The following is a 22,476-nucleotide window of genomic DNA, read 5'->3' as shown; positions in this document are numbered from 1 at the left end:
TCTCTTCTATAAATTCATTTCTACATTTCTGGTTATTTATTTGGAATAAATTCTTTAATATTGTGTTATTTGGTTAAAGTATGAGAACTTTTTAAAAAGGTCTTTGATCCATGTTTCTAAATTGTTCTCCAGAAAGTTTATATTTCTTTACACTCCCACCCACAGAAGTATGAAATGGCCATTTTTCTGAAGACAAAATTTTTAAAAACATTTATGTAGTTTTATTCTTAACATATGCATGGATGAAATAAAAGGTAAAAATGGAAGGTAATTACTGATTAGTTTATTCAATATCTCTTTCATACATTGATAAAATTAGTTCACAGGTTTGTGCTGAAAGCACAGAATACTCTCTATTTAATTAATTTATATGGATCCTGCCTTACGGGATTTAAAGTTATTTATTAAATAGATAATAATCAACAAGTTGAAAATGTTACAAAAGAAGAAACATAAAAAGTGTGGGGCAACAGATATTAGACTCCCTAGCCTAGTCTTGGATTACAGTGTCTGAAGATATATGTTCTGTAAAAGGCATCTGCAGATTTTATCTGGCACTGTAAGTCATTTAGGGGTACCTGTAGTATTTTATGAAGTTGAAATTTTATTTCTAGTGAACTTATAAACTTGTTTCTAAACAACAGCTTCTCTTTTTAACTAGTAACTAAATTATCTGTCCTAAAGGAGGAGTAATTATGACAGTGTGGAAAACAGGGTAATTTTCGGCCTAACTTCACTGAATAATTTCAAAATTTCTTTCCTACACTATTCACCAGAGTTACTCTTGACTAAAACTTACTTAAGTGGCAGAATGTTTTTTCATTGCTACCTTTCAAGTATATATATCTTTATGAAGAGATTGAAGTGAGGAATTAAAAATATGAGACCTAGAAAGGAAAAAAAAAACTGGAGAACAGAAATTTCATTAGGATACTAAATCAGCGGGTGAAGAGCCAGATCATAAAATGAACTTTTTATTTTCCAACAAAACACATTTTAAGGTAAGCATATTTAACTGCAGATTCACCCTAAAACAAGAAAAAAAGAAGAGAAGAAATGCTGACAGGTTATATGAAAAAATTAGGGAGCAGTTAAGAAGAAAAGAAGAGCAATACAGTAAAGAAGTTGAAATGAAACAACAACTTGAACTCACTCTCAGAGCACTAGACATGGAACTGAGGACTGTGAGAAATAATCTGAATCAGGTAAGTTAATCTTTGGTGAAAATTTCAAATTTCCAACAGTATTTCCTCAGTATTATTTGTAATATCTCTTTGATTTAATATATATTATTTAGGTTTAAAACAAATAAAAAGTGTTATCTCATCCTAAATATGAACTATGACATTTATAGCTTAAATTATTAATTTCTTGCCATTCTTAGCTTCTAATACATGCTCTGTGTATGTTTTCTGAATGGAGGAATGGAAGGTAAATTGAGCTTAATGATTAACATAATGATTGGCATTTTTGGTCCATTCGAAAGTAATATTCTTAATTCCAATCCATGTGTTAATTTTGGCTTTTCTATGTTAAAATACAGGGTAAATTGCCTTGAGACTGCGATGGAACTAGTTAAATGCTTTGTAAAAAGATTTTCTTTCACAATACTATATCTCCCTGTATTTTTGCTCTGTGATAATTTTAGCAGTCATTTAATTAAAATCTTAAGTTATTCATGTGGGATAAATATCCTTGTGTTTATTTTAAAAGGCTACTTCCTTTTAACAGTCTTTTTTTTAATTCTGCTCTTAAGCTTTTGACTTTTTTTTTTAATGGTATGAGACCAAAAACCTCATGAAATGTGTCTCCAGGTTGTAGAAGAGCGAAATGACGCTCAGAGGCAGCTTTCTCGAGAGCAGAATGCCAGAATTTTACAAGATGGAATCCTGACCAGTCACCTTGCCAAACAAAAGGAGATAGAAATGACTAATAAGGAAATGAATTCTGAGGTATTTTCTTTAATCATTTTCAAATATTTGTGTGTATGTATCTGTATATGTATATATTTTAAAAACCAATACTATACATCACAGACAGTGTAGAGGATATTTAAAACCTATTTAAATACATTTTGGGGAGGGGGTTGACGTTTCTTGTCCATTGGATATTTAATATTTTTAATTCAAACATAATTGAATTATATTTGATTAAATTTAATTCAAGTAGTATTTTTAATTTAAATCCATTTGTCTCCAACAGTCAAGGAGTGACATACAATAGCCTCATCCAAGGAGAGGCTTTTAATATTTTCCATAGGAACTGATGAACTTTTCATAATCTGAAACTATTGCTACCATCTAGAAAAGTCTGCACCCTGATGGCGGTTTAGGCAGGGAAGACCATGTGTGCTCCACCATCGACCACACTACCCGACCAAATCCCAGCACTGAATACGTTCTTGCTCTCTGCTTTGGAGTGAACATGTCAATCACTATGCACCTCATCATTTTCAGTGTCTAAATCAGAGTCTGTTCTTGGCTTCACTGTCATTTCTTTAACCAGTACCCCATCAATGACATTTTCACATCACTTACAATTTTTCAGTATCGTAAAAGCTGCAACATTAGTTGTAAAAACATTTTTTTGTGTGTGTTTGTGGTACGTGGGCCTATCACTGTTGTAGCCTGTCCCATTGCGGAGCACAGGCGCCGGATGCGCAGGCTCAGTGGCCATAGCTCATGGGCCCAGCCGCTCCACGGCATGTGGAATCTTCCCAGACCGGGGCATGAACCCGTGTCCCCTGCATTGGCAGGTGGACTCTAAACCACTGCGCCACCAGGGAAGCCCGTAAAAACATTTTTGAGCACTTAAAAAAAAATATTTCCTTAGAATAAACTTACAAAATTACCAAAAAAAAGAGAGAAAACCCCAAAACAAACAAACAAAACAACATTATGGTTTTTGGCAGTGATTTCACTTCCTTGATAGATTAATAGAGAGGTTGGTTTATCCCTTCCACTGATGGTAAGGAGGAAAGGTATAGCCAGTTCAGAGACCATCTTTTGGATGTCATTCTTCTACTTGTGAGAAAATTAACACTTTGCTCCATGTGGTGTCCTATTTCAGTACAAGGAACTTTTGAAAATAGTGATAGATATGCCATAATATTTATTTAGTGATAATTTATTGATAAGTATTTTATTTTTAGTGAAACAGTTCATTGTATTTCCCCCTACCTTACTATTTTAAGCATTATGAAGAGAGAATAAAAGTTATTGCAGCAGTGAATAATCTCACGATTTTCTAAGATCTCTATAAATTTTACCTTATTTACCACTAGTGTATGCACCATAGTGAAATATAAGGCTCATTTCATATTTATATGTTTGTACTAGAGAACTAGCTGTGGTTTGGTGTAAGAGGACTCATAGTAAAGTCAGAAGACCTAGAGAAAAGCCTGCAGCTTGCTTGTATTTTTGACTTCCTCATTTCCAGGACTGTCATAGCTAAATGAGTTAATTGATGTTTGTAGAAGTGCTTAGTACAGTTATCAGTAGATGTGATTCTTGTAACTGACTATAAAAATATTAGAAGCGTAGAATATTTATGGAATATTCTCAGGACTATATAAATATTAGGAACATAGAATATTTATGGAATATTCTCAGGAAAAAAAAATTTTAGGAAATTTAATCTGTCAAAATATATACAGAGCTAAGGCTTTTACTATGGGGTAGCTGTATAGGTTAGATAGCAGACGTAATATTTTTTTAAGCTAGCAGGTGGTATTTTATTTTATTTTTTGTTGAAGTATAATTGATTTACAATACTGTGTTATTTTCAGGTATACAGCACAGTGATTCAGTTATACACACACACACACACACACACACACACACACATATATATATATATACCTTTATAGATTCTTTTTCCAAATATTGAGTGTAGTTCCCTGTGCTACACAGTAGGTCATTGTGGGTTATCTGTTTTTTATATAGTAGTGTGTATATATTAATCCCAACCTCCTAATGAATCCCTCCCCCTCTTTCCTCTTCAGTAACCATAAGTTTGTTTTCTACGTCTGTGAGTCTCTTTCTGTTTTGTAAATAAGTTTATTTGTATCATTTTTTTAGATTCCATGTATAAGCTATATCATATGATAATTGTCTTTCTGTCTGGCTTACTTCGCTCAGAATGATAGTCTTTAGGTCCATCCATGTTGCTGCAAATGGCATTATTTCATTCTGTTATTATGGCAGAGTAGTATTCCACTGTATAAATATATCACATCAGATGCAATTTTTAAGTATAGTCAGATTTATTAATCTTTTATTTTAAGCCTTCTGGGTTTGTTATAATTTAGAGAAAGGCCTTTCCAATTCTGAGCTTCTTAAAAATTCTCCTGTGGTTTGTTTTTTACTTTCATGGATTCATTGTCTTCAATTAAATTTTTGAACTTTTGAAGATTTCTGCTTGTAAGAAGTCTGAGGTTTGTATCCAACCTTATTTTTTCCAGTTGGATATCCACTTATTGCAGCCTTTTCATTGTATCAACATATAGGTTAGTCTTTCAGAGGAAATCATGAAATGTCAATTTATTGAGTACTAGCTAAAAATCTCCTTTATTTCACTTAGGTGTCCGATAGTCCTGAAAAAGAAAAAGATCTGTTACATAAAAACCACATGTTGCAGGATGAAGTTGCCATGCTAAGACTGGAAATCGACACAATAAAATGTCAGAACCAGGAAAAGGAAAAGAAATATGTTGAGGACATTGAAATTGTAAAAGAAAAGAATGATGATCTTCAAAAGACAATAAAACTGAATGAGGAAACATTAACAAAGACAATATTCCAATATACTGGACAGCTTAATGTTCTGACAGCTGAGAATACAATGCTAAACTCTAAGCTGGAGAATGAAAAACAAAGCAAAGAAAGACTGGAAACAGAAGTGGAATCCGACCGTTCTAGACTGGCTACTACCATACATGATCACCATCAAAGTCAGACATCAAAAAGAGACCTGGAACTTGCCTTCCAGAGAGCAAGAGATGAGTGGTTACGCTTGCAGGACAAAATGAATTTTGATGTGTCTAACCTGAACGATAACAATGAGATGCTTTCCCAGCAACTTTCTAAAGCTGAAAGTAAATTCAGTAGCCTAAAAACCAAGCTCCATCACACGAGGGATGCTCTCAGAGAAAAGACTTTGGTGTTAGAACGTGTACAGAGAGACCTAAGCCAAGCACAGTGTCAAAAGAAGGAACTTGAACACATGTATCAAAGCGAACAAGGCAAAGTGAATAAATACATTGGAAAGCAGGAATCCTTAGAAGAGAGATTATCTCAACTCCAGAGTGAAAACATATTGCTCAGACAGCAACTGGATGATGCGCAAAACAAAGCCGACAGTAGAGAGAAGACAGTAATTAACATCCAAGACCAGTTTCAGGAGATTGTGAAAAAACTTCAAGCTGAAAGTGAAAAACAAGGTCTGATGCTGGAGGAAAGGAACAAGGAGTTAATCAATGAATGTAATCATTTAAAAGAGAGAATGTATCAGTATGAAAATGAGAAAACAGAAAGAGAAGTAAGTATCCAAGAAGAGAAATAATTCTCAGACTTCCTGAAAGAAAATTCAAAGTGATTTTGATTATGGCTAAATGTTGAATCTAGTTGAATAGAAATAATATATAGACTGTAAATCAGCCTAAAAGCATACCTTGTATCAAGCAAATAAAGAATTAGTCCTGAGAGGTGCTTTACTTTGAGTAGACATTGTGTCACCTATGAAATTTTAAGAGATTAAGTTATAAATTGTTAATGGGTATAGACAGGTATTAGTAATTTACTCTTCTACTGCTAAGCTAATAATTTTAATCTTTATGTCACCACATTTTAGTATCATGAGGAAGCAGATAAATGAAACGCTCAGATCTAAAATGAATTATTTTGAAATTAAGGTTCAGTTGTGTGTATTACCTTGACAGTCAATTCCAGATTTCCCAAATGAACTGATGTGTTGATGCCATATCTCATAGTACTTTTCCTTCAGTAGCTTGTCATAACTTTTTAGTTGATATAATTTTATTTTTATTCATGTCAATTTGAATTAATTTGAGAAATAGCTCAGCCTCAAACCATGTATTCTTATGACCTCTCAACTCCTTAAAGGCATCTACTTTTCATTAACTCATAATTTGGGATTAAAGTAGTGAGCTTTAGCAAAACTATACTTGATTTAATCTTCCCACTTCTATTTATAATTTACTGGGAACATTTTTACAAATAATTTGCTCATAATTCTCATTTCAAGGCTCAGTTACTATCATCTGGATATAAATCTGTCCAATACAAAGAGAATTGTAGCTCTCTGTGACTTATTAATTTGGCATTGGACTCCCATTTTCAGACTAGCGAAGGGTGGCAGATTCATGAGTAGCAGGAATAGGGTGGGGGACATAGGGGCTTCTATCGGGAGTCAGAGGGCTGCCCTGAAGGTCTCATTTTAATTCTAGGAATTAAAATGGGAATGACCTCATTTTAATTCTGAGATAGGAATCTATTGAGCACTGGATTGAATATGTGAGGATCTCTGAAGTTAATGGAAGCCTCCAGTAGAGAAGAGGGAAGATGTTCCCACCACTCGTCCCACCTACACACCCATTTCTTTCTGAGACTTGAGGAGGTCCTCAAGCTCAGCAAATTGATTGGGAAGGTCGGGGAGTGGATAGTGGGACTGAATCCATTGTCTAAGTAACTTAATAGTGATAAGGCCGGAGGGTAACACCTTCTGTGTCTTAAACCAAATTCAGTGAGCAGGAAGGTGCACATACAAGGAGAAGGAGAAAAATTGATGTCTCTGGTGATAGTTTTCAAAGTACATAGGTTGGAGTTATCTATTATTAACATAACTTAATAATAAGTTAATTTATAAAATCAGTGACAGAGTATCTTATTAGGCACTTGTGAGACAACTTCAACAAGAACTGGCTGATACCTTAAAAAAGCAATCTATGTCAGAGGCTTCACTGGAGGCCACGTCACGTTATCGTACTAATTTAGAAGATGATGCACAGGATTTAAAGAAAAAATTACGTCAAGTCACAAGTCAGGTATGTATGAAATTTAACGTGTCAATACTTAATGTATAGGATAAAGTGTTTTAGGATACTAATTTTCATGGCTGGCTTTCTTTTGTATTTTTGTTACAAGCAAATTTATTACAATTTTGTTATCTATATAATGCACTTGTTTCTTAAACTCTGACTTTCATCCTGCCGTTTGCATTATATATTTTTTCTTACAATATTTACCCTTAGGAAAGATGAGAATTGTGCGTGATTCACACAGAAGTTGAGAGACTTTTTTTTTCTATTAAACAGTATTTTTTAGTGATATCTCTACTACCATGATGAAGCAAGCCAGATAAAATCAGAGGATAATGTTTAATTGAATGTTCCATAAAATTGTCATTTTTCATCTTCACTTTCATGAATGGATGTAGTATCTGTGTGTATTTATTTCATGGATTTCAGAATAACATGTGCAGAAAGGTCATTATACACATCAGTTGAAGTTAGGCATTGTCTTCATTTTCTTTTCATTTTAGATATATTGTAAAAGCGTAGAGATACTCAGATCGTGTGTAGTATGTACACCCAAAATAGAAAATTAAGAAAATTATCTAGATCCTGCCATTGTATTTTTAAGAAAACTATTGAGATAATTCACATATCATATAATTCACCCATTTAAAATGTGTAGTTCAATCTCTCCGTGTATATTCAGAGAGTCGTGCACTTGGCATCAATTATAGAGCATCTCCATCACCCCCAAAGGAAAACTCTGCATCCCTTAGCCATCACCCATGGCCCCCATCTCCCTCAGCCCCAGCAACCACCAGTCTAATCTCTGCCTCTGTAGATGTGCCTATTCTGGGTATTTCATATAAATGGAATCACACAGTATGTGGTCCTTTGTGATTAGCTTTTCTCATTTGACGTAACATTTTCGAGGTTCATCCATGTTATAGCGCATATCAGTACTTCCATTTCTGTTTATTGTTGAACAGCACGTTATGTGGCTAAGCCGTTCATCCATTCATCAGTTGATGGGCCTTTGGGTTATTTCCACCTTTGGGCTGTTAATAATGCTGCTGTGAACAGTCATTTACAAGTTACTGTGTGGACATAATTCTTATCTCCCTGCTGTTGGGTTTTATCCTCTGAGTTAATTGGCTGATTTCACCTTTTCTTGGCCTTTACTCATGCTGTCCTTTCTGTCTTTACAGTTTCTTTTCCTCCTGCCTAATCCTCCATTTATTCAGACCTGGCCCCGAGTCTTCTCCATGAAGCTCTCTCTCTGACTGTCCTAGCTCTCATTGACCCTGTCATCTAGTCTGTGAAGAAGAGTTTAGCCCTTAATTTTACACTGTTTTAATGTTTTTTCATGAGAGAGAATCTCGTCTAAGTATAAATTTGTCTAACAGGGAATATTTATTGATATGCACGGCACCTGTCTTGCATAAATTGAAAATATTTTAGCTTAACAGTTGCTAGGATACAATTAAGTCCTTTATACCATACAATAACTTTTTCTTGGAGATATTGATATAATCTTTTATTAAAATGTATTTTAAGCAATTAAATATACAATTAAAAGCTCTTAATCTAATAGAGGAGAATTGTTCAATTAAATGCTCTTTTTTTCCCCCTCACTCTAGAAAAAAAAATCTAAATTTGCCTTCCTTCATTATGCAGCCAGAACTGGGGATTTTCACATTGATAGCATTTCACCAACTGTAACGCTCTGTGGATAGCTTCTCCAATATCCATACCACATAACCTTAATTTTCTCATCCGAGTGCTTTCTAGACATAACCGGTTGCTGGGAGTGAATTGATTCAGAACTTTGATTTAGCAGTAGGGTGATATTTCCATGCCAGTGACTTAACCCTTCCTCTGATGGTCATGTAAGTTATGTACCACTCAATCCAGGAGGTGCTATTTGCATATTAGTCCATGATCACTGCCCACTGAGTAGTACAGAGAGGAAGTAAGTTATAAATTATTATAAGTGGAGAAAAGGACTAGTGGAATCAGTGAAAGTTTTTGAAGTACTGGGCACATACATTCTGGTCCTCATGCTCCCTGTTTACTGCCAATTTCAATGGGATGGAGAATGATTTCAGTGTGACTTGTACAGGAGACCACTTCTGTTGGCATGCCATCTGCCTAAAATATCAAATTGTTTAGAACATAAAATACAGCAATAGTAATAATTCTGATTGTAAACACTTAGCATTTACTATGTGCCACGTACTTTTCTAAATACGTTATGTACACACACCCCCAATTTAATCTTCCCGACATCCCAGTGAGGTCAGTGCTATTATTATCTTCATTTTACGGCTGGAGAAACTGAGACACAGAAAATTTAAGTAATTTGCTCAAGGACATACAGCAAATAAGTGGTGGAATTGGGACTCAGACCCACGCATTCTGGCTCCTGTGTAGATACTACCTCTCACACTAGTCCCTGAAGCATCTGGTTGTCACCAACAGTAGTGTGTAGTGTGAACGTTCATAATCACTGAAAGAGCTGTGGTCATTCACATATGTGGATATTTAAAATTATAGTTGGTATAGAGCGTGGAGTAAAAAATATAAATGTCTTTCCCCATTTGGCCAATTTATAAATTTGTGTATTTATTTGATAAAATATAATTTAAAGCATGAATGATGTTGTGGTTTAGTACGAGAAGTCAGTAACTTGTAAAGGGCCAGATAGTAAATATTTTAGGCTTTGTGGTTCACAAGGTGTCTGTTGTAGCAACTCAACTCTGCTGTTGCAGCAGGAAAGTAGCCATAAACAATATGCAGATGAAAGACATAAAAACAGATGATGGCGGATTTGCTAGATTATCAGTAATTTAAAAAAAATTTTCTCCTTTTAGTTGCAAGAAGCACAGGATCGATGTACAGAGGCCATGAGATGTGCTGAGAAGACGCAGGATCACATCCAAAAGTACAATTTAAAGCAGCACAGAAAATAACTTAAGTATAAGTATAGAGCAGATAAGCAGTATAGTATGAGAATTATATCAGTTATGACAATAAATACATCATTGTAAAGCTGGGTAAACATTTCAGCTTTGAGCTATTTTGAAATGCATAATTTTTCTCCATTATTTCTAAATTTTTCACATTATCCACAGAACACAACTAGAAAACGGCACAATTGCCAAATCATCTACTTTTCAAAATTCTAAGAATGTATGTAATTGAACCTGCAGGTGTTTGTTCAGAAACTGTGTGGTATTTTAAAATCTATGTGTGAGAGTAATTATTTTAAAATATGCATTTTAGGCTTGAAATTGAAAATGCCAACTTAAAAGCTACAGTCAAAGAGCAAGCGGACAAAATTGAAGAGCTTCAGAAAAACCTGTTAAGTACAAGTTCAGTAAGTCAATCTCTTAATTTCTGTCATGCTGAAAAGGAATTTTAATTTTTTTACTAGTAATAAGAATATTTTGGACACTATGAAAAGTCTCATTGATAAAAGAGTTTATTTTTATATTGATACTACTTGCTACTGGTAGCATAATTCCTCTTTATAGAGGAAGTTGACTGAAATAATAAAATTGATTTTTATAGTAAGACTTTAATTAAAAAGATGGTGACAGTCCAAAAGCAATATTTTATATATACCACATTTTGTTTATTCATTCATCTGTCAATGAACACTGTGATTTTTCCACCTTCTGGCTATTGTTAACAATGCTGCTATGAACAGTGGTACACAAATATCTGTTTGAGTCCAGAAATTTGAGTAATGATTTGATCTAGAATTCTGAACTTCCCTTGTAATCTAAACCCTCCAGTGCTATTTTGAGAATGAATTACTTTTAATGTTGTAGTTCATTTTCTTTATCAAGAAGGAATACTGGGTCACTATGCAAGCATTTTTCTGAAAGGAATGTATTTTTTCCTTTCTTGGATTTTATTTTACTTTATTTTTTAAAGATTTTTTTGATGTGGACCATTCTTCAAGTCTTAATTGAATTTGATACAATACTGCTTCTGTTTTATGTTTTGGTTTTTTGGCCAGGAGGCATGTGGGATCTTAAATCCCTGACCAGGAATCAAACTTCCTGCATTGGAAGGCAAAGTCTTAACCACTGGACCTCCAGGGAAGTCCCCCTTTTTTCTTTAAAAAAAGAAAAGAGATGCCAGTGAAAAAGCAGAAATGGCTGCTCAATCAGGGCCTTACATAGTAACAGGTGCTCCTAGCATGGCAAGTTCAGGAACAATTTTTCTCCCAGACACTTGAGTTAATCAGCCTTTCAAAGGTGTAACAGCCAGTCTCAGAAAAGACTGATGTGTAATCCAGGATTCCAATTTATCAATGTATAGTGAAAGCTATGTAATTATTTACCAAGCAGAAAGGAATTCTCCTGCCATTTATACTCTCCTTTGTAGGGAAGCTACTTATGATTTAAAAATCAGAAGATTCTATTTTGAACCCTAAGTTGGAGGGATGAGGTAGATGCACCTATCAACTCGTTTCTTTCCATCACAATAGTTAGATTCATGTAGTGTCATTATACAGATATACCTGTCAGGGGGACTAGAACATTCTATTGACTGGCCCTTCTTGTGTTCAAAGAAACATTGAAAATTATTTTTTCTAGACTTGATATGCATTAGTCACATTGTATTAGCATACTTTTCATACGAGTGACAACACAATATGTTGACAAAGGGAGTCTCATGTGAATGAGAGTGCCAGATGTCCCCTTACATTGTCAAACACATCTATTCGAGTATCAGAAATTGAAAATTTTGTAAGGATACCCCACACTGATTAAGCATATTAAAAAAAAATAATGAGGGATTTTCTGTAGATTCCTATAGAAATGAGTTAGGATTATGACATAGAATTATTGGCCACTTTAAGGTCTACACAAATCAAAAATTTAATGAGGAGCTTTTCACCAACTCAGTCAGTAGCCCTGGCTTCTCCTAAAGTTCTCATCTCAGGAATCCCCAGGCCAGAGCCAACCTGAGTTAAGATATATGGTCAACACAGTGTTGAGATGAAGAATCTGGGCTGGGAAGAAGAGAGAGCTCTAGCTGACTCAAGACTCCAAACAATATAGTTGAGTATTCACCTGAAAGGAGTGTCAGAAGACTTCCATAAGGTCAGGTCTCTATGGAGTAGGAAAGCATTCAAAAGAAAACAAGGGCAGGGACTTCCCTGGTGCAGTGGTTAGGAATCCACCTGCCACTGCATTGGACATAGGTTTGATCCCTGGTCCGGGAAGATCCCACATGCCGGGGAGCCACTAAGCCCGTGCACCACAACTACTGAGCCTGCACTCTAGAGCCTGCGAGCCACAACTACTGAGCCCATGTGCTGCAACTACTACAGCCCACGTTCCTAGAGCCTGTGCTCTGCAACAAGAGAGGCCACTGCAGTGAGAAGCCCACGCACCACAGTGAAGAGAAACCCCCACTCACCTCAACTAGAGAAAGCCCACACGCAGCAACGCAGATCCAATGCAGCCAAAAAAAAAAAAAAAGAGAAGAAAACAAGGGCAAATAATTGATAATCTGATCCTTGTGAAAAACTTTCACATTGTAAAAGAAAATAAAGACAAAGTATGCTGGTCAACATCCTAAGGGTGAGGGTGCCCCCCAAGATTAGAAAATAACACTACACTCAAAGTAACACCAATAAGAATAAACGTAAAGTGTCCAAGAATAGCTCTGTACAAGGATAATCCTCACTGAGTAATGGCTCATGAGTGTGGCTGAGGATGTTGTCTATGAGGAGCAAGAAGGGGGAGAGAAAAGTACAGGTGATCTCAGCAAAGGGGTCAAGGCTGGAAAGGCAGGTTAGGGAATCTGGTACGAAGCCTTGAGATGTAAGGAGCCCTGAGAGAATTTAGAAAGAGGATTAGAAAGGGTCAAGGACTGAACATCAAGGGTTACTGTCATTCAGACTGAGGTGGGCTCAGAGGAGCAGAGGCAGAGTGTGGTCATGTTCGCGGTTGCTGCTGAGAAGTGAAGCAGGGTAAGGACTGAAGAAGAAACGGTTCTTGATGACCCTCAAAACTTTTAGTGGAGTTACAAGATTGAAAGTCAATTTAGTGTAAAAGAAGAGAATAAGTGATGAAAGATGAATTATGGATGAGACCATGCGTTAAAGAATGTAAGAGTCCCGGGCTTCCCTAGTAGCGCAGTGGTTAAGAATCCACCTGCCAATGCAGGGGACACGGGTTCGAGCCTTGGTCCGGGAAGATCCCACATGCCGCAGAGCAATTAAGCCTGTGCGCCACAACTACTGAGCCTGCGCTCTAGAGCCCGCAAGCCACAACTACTGAGCCCATGTACCTAGAGCTCATGCTCTGCAACAAGAGAAGTCACTGCAATGAGAAGCCCACGCACCACAACGAAGAGTAGCCCCTGCTCACCACAAGTAGAGAAAGCCCGCACGCAGCAACAAAGACCCAACACAGCCAAAAATAAATAAATAAATTTAATTAATTAATTTAAAAAAAGAATGTAAGAGTCCAGTAGCGGGAGTGAGGGAGAAAAAGGATGAGAGAAAAAGCTACAAGAATCAAGAAGAAGTTACATTTTTTTTTTATGCGGGACGCGGGCCTCTCACTGTTGCGGCCTCTCCCGTTGCGGAGCACAGGCTCCGGTCGCGCAGGCTCAGTGGCCATGGCTCCCGGGCCCGGCCACTCCAAGGCATGTGGGATCTTCCCGTACCGGGGCACGAACCCGTGTCCCTTGCATCAGCAGGCAGACTCTCAAACACTGCGCCACCAGAGAAGCCCGAAGTTACATTTTTATTTAGTGTACAGAGGACTTAAACTTTATTTAAAGAGAAGAATGGTTAATAGAAATGGAGAAATTGTAACCTATGGAAGAATGCTTACAGAGAATGCAAGGCTTTATCTTGTGTGGGAATTTTTCAAAGATTATATTAGTAAGATGTGATTTAACAAAACCTGGAATATCTTAAACCGTTGATGAAAATGTTTCTAGGGCATCTTTAGAAACTAAAACGTAAATATAACCAGTCTTTAAAAAAATTTCATTAACGTGTAAAAACCTCTGGGTTATTTATTTACTTATTTATTTATTATTATTATTATTATTTGGTTGCTCCAAGTCTTGGTTGCAGCAGGCGGGCTCCCCAGTTGCAGCAGGTGTGCTCCTTAGTTGTGGCATGCAAGCTCTTAGTTGCGGCCTGCATGTGGGATCTAGTTCTCTGACTAAGGATTGAACCCAGGCCCCCTGCATTGGGAGCATGGAGTCTTATCCACCATGCCACCAGGGAAGTCCCAAAACGTCTGTTTTTAACAAATAAATTTTGGCAGTTTAAATTCTAGAAAAATGATGAAATGATGAAAATGAAAAATCAATATAAGCTGTTTCAAGAAAAGTCATTATTTTTGAAATCTGTCCTTATTGGCATCAGGTTTATAAACTGTGTTTCACTATAAACATATATTACTCATGAATTCATGAGAAGTAATATTTTTAAGAAAGAAGAGTAAGTCTCTAGGTTTTAAAAAATAATGAATTTTTTTTGAGGATGAAAAGGAGAAATTCAAGAAATATATTGAGTTAAAACAGTCTCTGGAATATAGTTTGGATCGAGTAATGAAGAAAAATACTGAATTAGAAAAAGAGATTACTGGGTAAGATTTTAATATTTCTGATAATTTCAACAATTAATTGATTTAACTATAATTTTGTTTTATTAAAACCTTAGATACAAATTCATTTTATATGTGTATATTCATACTTAAACAAATCATCCATCCTATTTAAAAGTTTACTTTAGAAACTCACAGCACAATCTGAAACTGTTTTGAGTGCCCCAGTACTACAGTTCCTCTTTAATGATTTCTAAAACAATAACAATAGTGTGCCTTGCATATAGTAATGTCACTCTGCTCTTCATCATCTACCTTGAATTTTTATGTCTGCAAGATATCTTTGCTCCTTTTGGGTAATCCTGCCCTCTTTTAGTTGTGTTCTTCCCCTTCAGCGTTCAAGTATTTTAATATCTAAAAACCTATTTGTGTCACTGTTTAACAACATCAAAAACTATCTTGATCTTGCTTATGTTTTCTTTCTGCTCTAAAAGTTTAGTTCTAAAATATACATACAAAAACATATGTATGGCTTAAAGAATAATAAAATTAATGTTCATGTTTTGACCACTCAGATTATAAAAAAAAAAATAGAGTGTTTCCCAATGTCTGAGATGCCTCCACATGGCTTCCTTTCTGGTTATTTGCTGAGCACAGTTTGCCCTCAGCATCCACAGATTCAACCAACCTCAGATTGAAGGTATTCAGGGGGAAAAAAATTCCAGAAAGTTCCCAAAAGCAAAACTTGGATTGGCCTCAGGTGGCAACTATTTCCATAGAATTTATTTACATTGTATTTATAACTATTTACATAGCACTTACCTTGTATTAGGTATTATAAGTGATCTAGAGATGATTTAAAGTATACAGGAGTATGTGCTTAGGAGGACTTGAGCATCTGTGGATTTTGGTATTGTACTTATGGTTCTTCCCTGATTCTCATAAGTATTTTTCTCTCATTTAATTTTCTCTACATTGCTTGGCATTTTGTTAACATTGTGCTGGGCAAGATTTCTAGATCTCTTAAAACAGCTTGAAGGGACTGGTACACATTCTCTCTCTGCTGATTTCCTTTTTTATGAAGCTCAGCCTGGTTTTCTTCTCCAGCAGCTCAGACGCCAAAGATTGTTCTTTCTTGTTTCTTTTTCTATTTTGAGTGAGTGAGTGTCGATGATTTTTTGTGTGTTATTTCTTTGCTTCTTGTAGAGGCTGTGGTCAGTAGGTACCAAAATGTCTTTTTGTGTCTTTTCAAAACATTCATATATGATATGCTCTTCTTCTTCAGCTTGGATACTGATGTCTGGTTTATAACTAGTATTTAATAATAAGTTAGTATTTCATATTAACATACTAAAAATGGATACTAATAACAGCTTCCTTATAAGAACCGTATAATATATGTATACACATACTATATTAACTCTTTACTTAGCATGTGTCGTAAAATTTTTCTTCATATTATTTACCTAAGATTATAAGTTAGTTATTATGCTTTCAACCCATATTAGATTAGAACAGATGAGAAAGGATTATAATTTATAGAGTTTATTTTATATGATAGAACATATATCTGTTTAAATAGTTATTAATTATCTACTCTTAAAGAACTTGACTTATTCATTCTATGCATTTCTACAGACTTAAGAAACTCTTAAAAATGCCAAGAAGGAAGTTAAATGAATATGAAAATGGAGAGCTTAGTTTCCATGGAGATTTAAAAACCAGTCAAAGTGAAATGGATATTCAGATTAATATGCTAAAACATAAGGTAATTTTTAATCAGTTTTGGGACCCAAAAGTCACTTAATTGGGGGAAATATAAATCACTCCATGCTTTGAGCAGTGAAACACAGATTTGTCTCTTAATTTTTTAGACTTGATACCAGTAAAAAAGACAGCTTTTTCCTATATAATTTTTCCATAAAAAGGGCACACTGTTGACTGTTTGTGTCTTGAACCATGGCTAGTGATCTGAAGCTGAGCAGCACACCATTACCCCAAAGCATCCATTATTTTTTGGTGACAGCTTTATTGAAATATAATGAACATACCATGCAGTCCACTCATTTAAACTGTACAATTCAGTGACTTTTAGTATATTCAAAGAGTTATACAGTTATCACCACAATCAATTTTAGACCATTTTCATCACCCTAAAAAGAAACCCTATACTTTTTAGCCATCACCCTGTGCCAGTTTTCCCTTCCTCATATTCCCAGCCCTAATACCACGACTGTACTCCCTGTTTCGATAGATTTGCCTATTTTGGATATTTCATGTCAGTGGAATCACAGAATATGGGGTCCTTTGTGACTGCCTTCTTTCATTCAGCATAATATTTTTAAGGTACATCTGTTTTGTAGCGTGGATCAATACTTTATTTCTTTTTATTGCTGAATAATATTCATTTGTATGGACATACCACATTTTATTTATCCATTCATCAGTTGATAGACCTTTGGGTGGTTTCCCCTTTTTTGGCTATTGTTAATAATGCTGCTATGAACATTCATGTCCAGGTTTCGGTGTGAACATATTTTTTTCATTTCTTTTTGGAATATACTTATGAATGGAATTGCTGTATCATATGGTAACTCTGTTTAAACTTTTGAGGAACTGCCGTACTGTTTTCCAGAGTGGCTGCACCATTTTACATTTTTATCCAAAGTGTGTAAGCATTCCAGTTTCTCTACATGCCCGCCAACACTTGTCATTACCCATCTTTCTGATTATAGCCATCCTAGTAGGTGTGAAGTGGCATCTCATTGTGGTTTTGATTAGCGTTTTGCTGTTGACTAATAAGGTTGAGGCACTTTTCATGTGCTTATTGTCTATCTGTGTATCTTCTTTGAAGAACTGTCTATTCAACTTTTTGCCCATTTTTAAGTTGGATTGTCTTTTTATTATTGAATTGTAAGAGTTCTTTTTGTATCCTAGATACAAGTCTTCGATCGGATATAGGATTTTCAAGTATTTTCTCTCACTCAGGAGCTTGCCCTTTCCCCTTCTTGATGGTGTCCTTCAAAACACGGAAGTCTTTAATATTGATGAAGTTCAGTTAGTCGATTTTTGTCTTTTGGTGTCATATCTAAGAATTGCCAAATCCAGTCATGAAGATAAACACCTGTGTTTTCTTCTAAGACTTTTGTAGTTTTAGCTCTTGCATATTGACTTAATTTCTACATATGGTATGAGGTAGAGGTCTAATTTTATCCTTTTGTATGTGGATATTCTGTTGTCCCAGTACCATTTGTTAAAAAGACTATTCTTGTCTCATTCAATTATTTGGCACTCTTACAATCAGTTGGCCGTAAATGTGGGGCTTTCCTTTTACATCCTCAATGGTAACGCATTGATCTATATGTCTGTCCTATGCCAGTATCAAGTCAGATTTTATGAGAATTCTTTCTTCGTCATCTTGCATCTTACCAGTTGTTTTATGTAATAATAAAAAGTCAGTGTAGTGGAATGTCTTTAACTCTACTTCCGTGGAGGTTTTTTGCCTCTTGAAGGAGCCTGTGGCCAGCTTATGCCTCACTGACCCCATGACACAATGGGAAGTAGGTTTACAAAGGTAAAGTCCATTCCTTTTTTTCTCCCTCCATTCAGACCTTTAGTCTCTCACCCAGTGCCTCCCACTTCACTCCAGTTTCCATCAAATCGTGGTCACGAGATCTGCTGACTTCATCTGCTCTCTGCTTCATTATGTTTAGCTCATTATAATTCATAGACTCATCCATAGGTTTCACCATCTAGGAGAAGATTAAGTCTGGGCTGTCAGCTTTCCTCATTGGAAGTCTCTCTAAGCCATCGTGTTGCAATTCACAATTAAATCATCTTTTGATGTGGTTCTTGTGTATAACACTCATGCTGATCTTATTCTTGACATAGATCCTGCATTCTCAGAAACCACAGTTCCCTGTATCTACCTTCTTTGATTGAAAAAGAAAGAGATGCATAGCTGTACTTTATAGCTTAACACATAATGAATAGAATAACTATTTCAACCCATCCAAAGAAAAATTTTTAAGAGTATAGCTGTTAAAAACCAGGTAGGGCTTCCCTGGTAGTGCAGTGGTTAAGAATCTGCCTGCCAATGCAGGGGACAATGGTTCGAGCCCAGGTCCGGGAAGATCCCACATGCCATGGAGCAACTAAGCCCATGCGCCACAACTACTGAGCCTGCACTCTAGAGCCCGCAAGCCACAGCTGTGGAACCTGTGTGCCACAACTACTGAAGCCCATGCACCTAGAACCCGTGTTCCACAACAAGAGAAGCCACCGTAATGAGAAGCCTGTGCACCTCAACAAAGAGTAGCCCCTGCTCGCCACAACTAGAGAAAGCCTGTGCACAGCAACGAAGACCCAACACAGCCAAAAATAAATAAAATAAATAAAATAAATTTTTTTAAAAAGGTAATAATTTATCTGGGACAAATAATAGATTAGTAATTTGAATTTCAAAATTTCAAAGCCAGTTTGTATGATATAGAGAAGCACTGTGGTACAATGTAAAAATGAGAAATCCTACCTTCCCTTACAAACAAGCTTTAAGTAAGGTAAAGGAAAAATTGTATTTAATTATATACTGCCAAAGGACACTCCATTTGTTTTACTACTGAGAAGATTAAAAATCCTTCCATGATGTTTTATTTCCTCTCTGAGGAAAGGACAATGAAGATTGAGTCCTAGATTAATAAATATTCAAAGTTGCCTATCCCTTAGAATTTCAGTTAATTGAGATGAGGTAAAGAAGTCTGATTTTGGTAATTAAACTGACGATTTCTAGTTGTTTTTCAACTATTATACTTCATATGTCTCCTTGCTTACCAATCTTGCTTATCTTCAAACTTGAGGGGAAATTCTGAAGAGGCATACCTGCCTATTTGTAAGAAATTGTAAGTGAAGGGAACCTGCCCAAAACTTCCTCCTGAATAGTTCTTAGGTCTTTCTTCTAGTTATCTGCTTCTTCTCATCAGCATTGTTTGTCATTTTAAATTAATCTCAACGTTTATTAGATTCCAGTTTATAGGAAACCAATTTCTACTGTGTCTAAGTTATGTTTCTTATTATCTCTTTTTTTTCATCCACTTTTCTATCTGTTTTTTCCTAAAAATCTCCTCAAAGTTTAGTAGCTGAAATAAGCAATGTTTATTTTGTTCACAATCTATACTTGGGAAAAGCATAGCCAGGACAGCTGGCCTCTCTTCCCCTCAGTTGGAACACCTACCCTGAACACCTAGGCTCTCTTTGTGGCCTGAGCTTCCTCACAACATGGGGCTGGGTTCCAAGGTTAAGAACCAGGCAGAAGCCGTGTTGCCTTGTCTAACCTCGCCTTGCAATTCACACAGCATCTCTTTCACCATATTCTGTTCATTAGGAATAAGTCACTTATGCCTGGCCCATAGTCTACCTTTTCTTATGGGATAATTTTTTTCAAAAACTTATGGATACATTTAAAAACCAGCATAATCTACCCACTGGCCACAATTTTTATATTCCTTCCACATGAAGAATACACTTATCCCTACTCAGTTCCCCCACAAGTCTCAATTGTTATGGTGTCAGGCTCAGGCTTGAGTCCAGGATCTTACCATCTTTCACCAGGTATGGATGGGGATGAGGCTCCTGGGTGTGGTTTCTAGAGTATAGCCCCTTGAGTACCAATCCTCTCAGTACTAAGACTTGAGAACTAAAGGGACAGATCTTCTGTCACCCACATAACCAACATTCTGTTAAACTGCTAAAGACTCTCCCCTTCAGAAATGGAAAGTGGAAGACATGCTGGTCCATAGCAGTTCTGAAATACAGCCTGATACCTGCTGCCAGCTCTGTGATTAGGACTTAGTCCCGACCATGGAAGTGATTCTCCTTTGCTGTACCCTCTGAGCTCTTTGTTCTGTCCTTTTCATAAGAAATGACCTGTGTTTGCAGCTGAGTAGTGTTTCTCAAGCCAGCAAGGGAAGAAAATGACACTGAAACCTGGAGGAAGGGGGACTTACAGAACTTCTAAGAAAATCCCAGAGGCCTCTTCTCATTTTGTACTGTCTTGGTCTCTGTTAATGCAAGCTAGCAAGCAGTGTTTTTGCTACCACAGTTCTCTTTAAAGCTTTGAATGTCCTGTGAATTTTATTGGGGTTCATGACATTGGAAAAGCTACCCTCCCAAATCTTTTTGAGATAAGCTCTTCCCCTTGGGCTTCTTGTGAAGCTGTTGTAGGACGGTAGGACGGGAAACTTTGTAGGATGATGCCTTTAAAATTCTTATGCTTTTTAAAGATCCTTAAAGGAATTTGAGACACCAACTTAAGTCTTTCCAGGGTGTTAATAAAGGGTTCTACAGTCTTGGCTTCATCTTTAGACCATGTTTTCCTGGCAGCACCCTAAATCTGATCTTAGCCCAGAAGCTATTTCTCTGTTTTAGCATTATTTGGGCATGTGGAGATGCTGTAAATGGGATACAGATATTTGAACCCAATGAGTCCTGGATCCTTTATATTCAATAGTCTTTTTTTTTTAGCTTATCCCTCTCATCAATTTTACTTTCAGCTGCTTTGTAGCTAGAATCCCCCTACCTCCAGGTTGCAGTGTCATTTTCTTCCCTTGCCTAGAAGCTGTCACCTTCAGCCTCTTCAAGGGCCGTCAGGCTTCCATTAACAGTCTTGCGAAGCCCTGAGAATTTCGTGAGATAAGTGTCCAAGAATTTGTAGACATGTTTTTTTTTTCCCCTTTTTTTGCGGTACGCAGGCCTCTCACTGTTGTGGCCTCTCCCGTTGTGGAGCACAGGCTCTGGACGTGCAGGCTCAGCAGCCATGGCTCACGGGCCCAGCCGCTCCGTGGCGGCATGTGGGATCTTCCCGGACCGGGGCACGAGCCCGTGTCCCCTGCATCGGCAGGCGGACTCTCAACCACTGAGCCACCAGTTTCAAAACATGTAGACATGTTTTTTAAACTACCACATCCACTTGCCTTGTCTGACCAAATAATCATTCTGTCTAAAGGGAAGTAGTTCTTCCCAACTCAGTGTCCTTGAAATTCCAGCAAGTTTTTTGTTTGTTTTGTTTAGTATGTTCTCTTATTCTGTGGAAAGTAACAAAGCATTACAAGAATTAATGGCATTTTTTTGTTCAGAAAAATGTATGGATCATCTCGCTAAACTATGACACTGGGAGATGTGATTTCTCCTTAACCCTGCGAAGCATTTCTCCTTGGAATGCAATTCAAATTAGCATAAAATATTTGTAGTTCAGAAAAAAGGCTTATGGTATTAGAAGCCATATTTACAAGACTCATTAGAGTCTGATTTTCCGAGTCTTATTTTGGGAGGCATTTATTAATTCAGCCCCAAATAACTCAATATGATATCCCTAAAACTTTAAAAATCATGGTGGGTTAAGATGGGGGTGGGGAAGGAGTAAGAGGCTTTCTACTAAGAGGTGACTTATAGTCATTTTATGGAGGAAAGGCATGAAACAATAGAAGAATAAAAGTATAAAATCAAATGCAAATTTTGTGTAACAATGATGACAGTGAAGGATATATATTTGTGGCTCTTGGTGGTTTGAACTTTTTTCTTCATTTTCTTAGTAATTCAAGGTCCTACACGCTACAGTATAGACACCATTTTATTGTAACTGAATTTATTTTAAAAGTGGATACTGGTTTTGAGTTAGGCTATTCTCAGTCTATGTCCCTAATTACCAAGCGATTTTACTTTATTCATGAAGATTGATGACCTTACAGCAGAACTGGAAACTGCATCTTCAAAATGTCTACATCTGGGTGTCAAAAATCAAGTTCTTCAACAGGAGTTATTATCTATGAAAGTAATGCAAAAGAAATGTGAAAAACT

At 36.4% G+C, this 22,476-nt stretch overlaps 1 protein-coding gene and 1 pseudogene across 2 annotated transcripts in view; one reads left to right on the top strand and one right to left on the bottom strand.

Moving 5' to 3' along the window:
- Positions 1-22,476, bottom strand: part of LOC309803326 (ankyrin repeat domain-containing protein 26-like) — a 361,186-nt pseudogene that overhangs the window by 196,668 nt on the left and 142,042 nt on the right. The gene's annotated exons all lie outside the window — the stretch shown is intronic.
- Positions 1-22,476, top strand: part of LOC309803322 (ankyrin repeat domain-containing protein 26-like) — a 138,971-nt gene that overhangs the window by 105,636 nt on the left and 10,859 nt on the right. Inside the window, exons 32-39 of the mRNA XM_082619393.1 lie at positions 1,022-1,205; positions 1,815-1,952; positions 4,582-5,538; positions 6,911-7,063; positions 9,907-9,977; positions 10,319-10,412; positions 14,561-14,667; positions 16,264-16,393. Coding sequence (XP_082475519.1) covers positions 1,022-1,205; positions 1,815-1,952; positions 4,582-5,538; positions 6,911-7,063; positions 9,907-9,977; positions 10,319-10,412; positions 14,561-14,667; positions 16,264-16,393 — 1,834 coding nt within the window. The remainder of the gene's footprint in view (positions 1-1,021; positions 1,206-1,814; positions 1,953-4,581; positions 5,539-6,910; positions 7,064-9,906; positions 9,978-10,318; positions 10,413-14,560; positions 14,668-16,263; positions 16,394-22,476) is intronic.

This window comes from Mesoplodon mirus (assembly GCF_964341445.2).
Source record: "Mesoplodon mirus genome assembly, chromosome: 4".
NCBI lineage: Eukaryota > Metazoa > Chordata > Mammalia > Artiodactyla > Ziphiidae > Mesoplodon > Mesoplodon mirus.
This window is presented reverse-complemented; position numbering and strand designations above follow the sequence as displayed.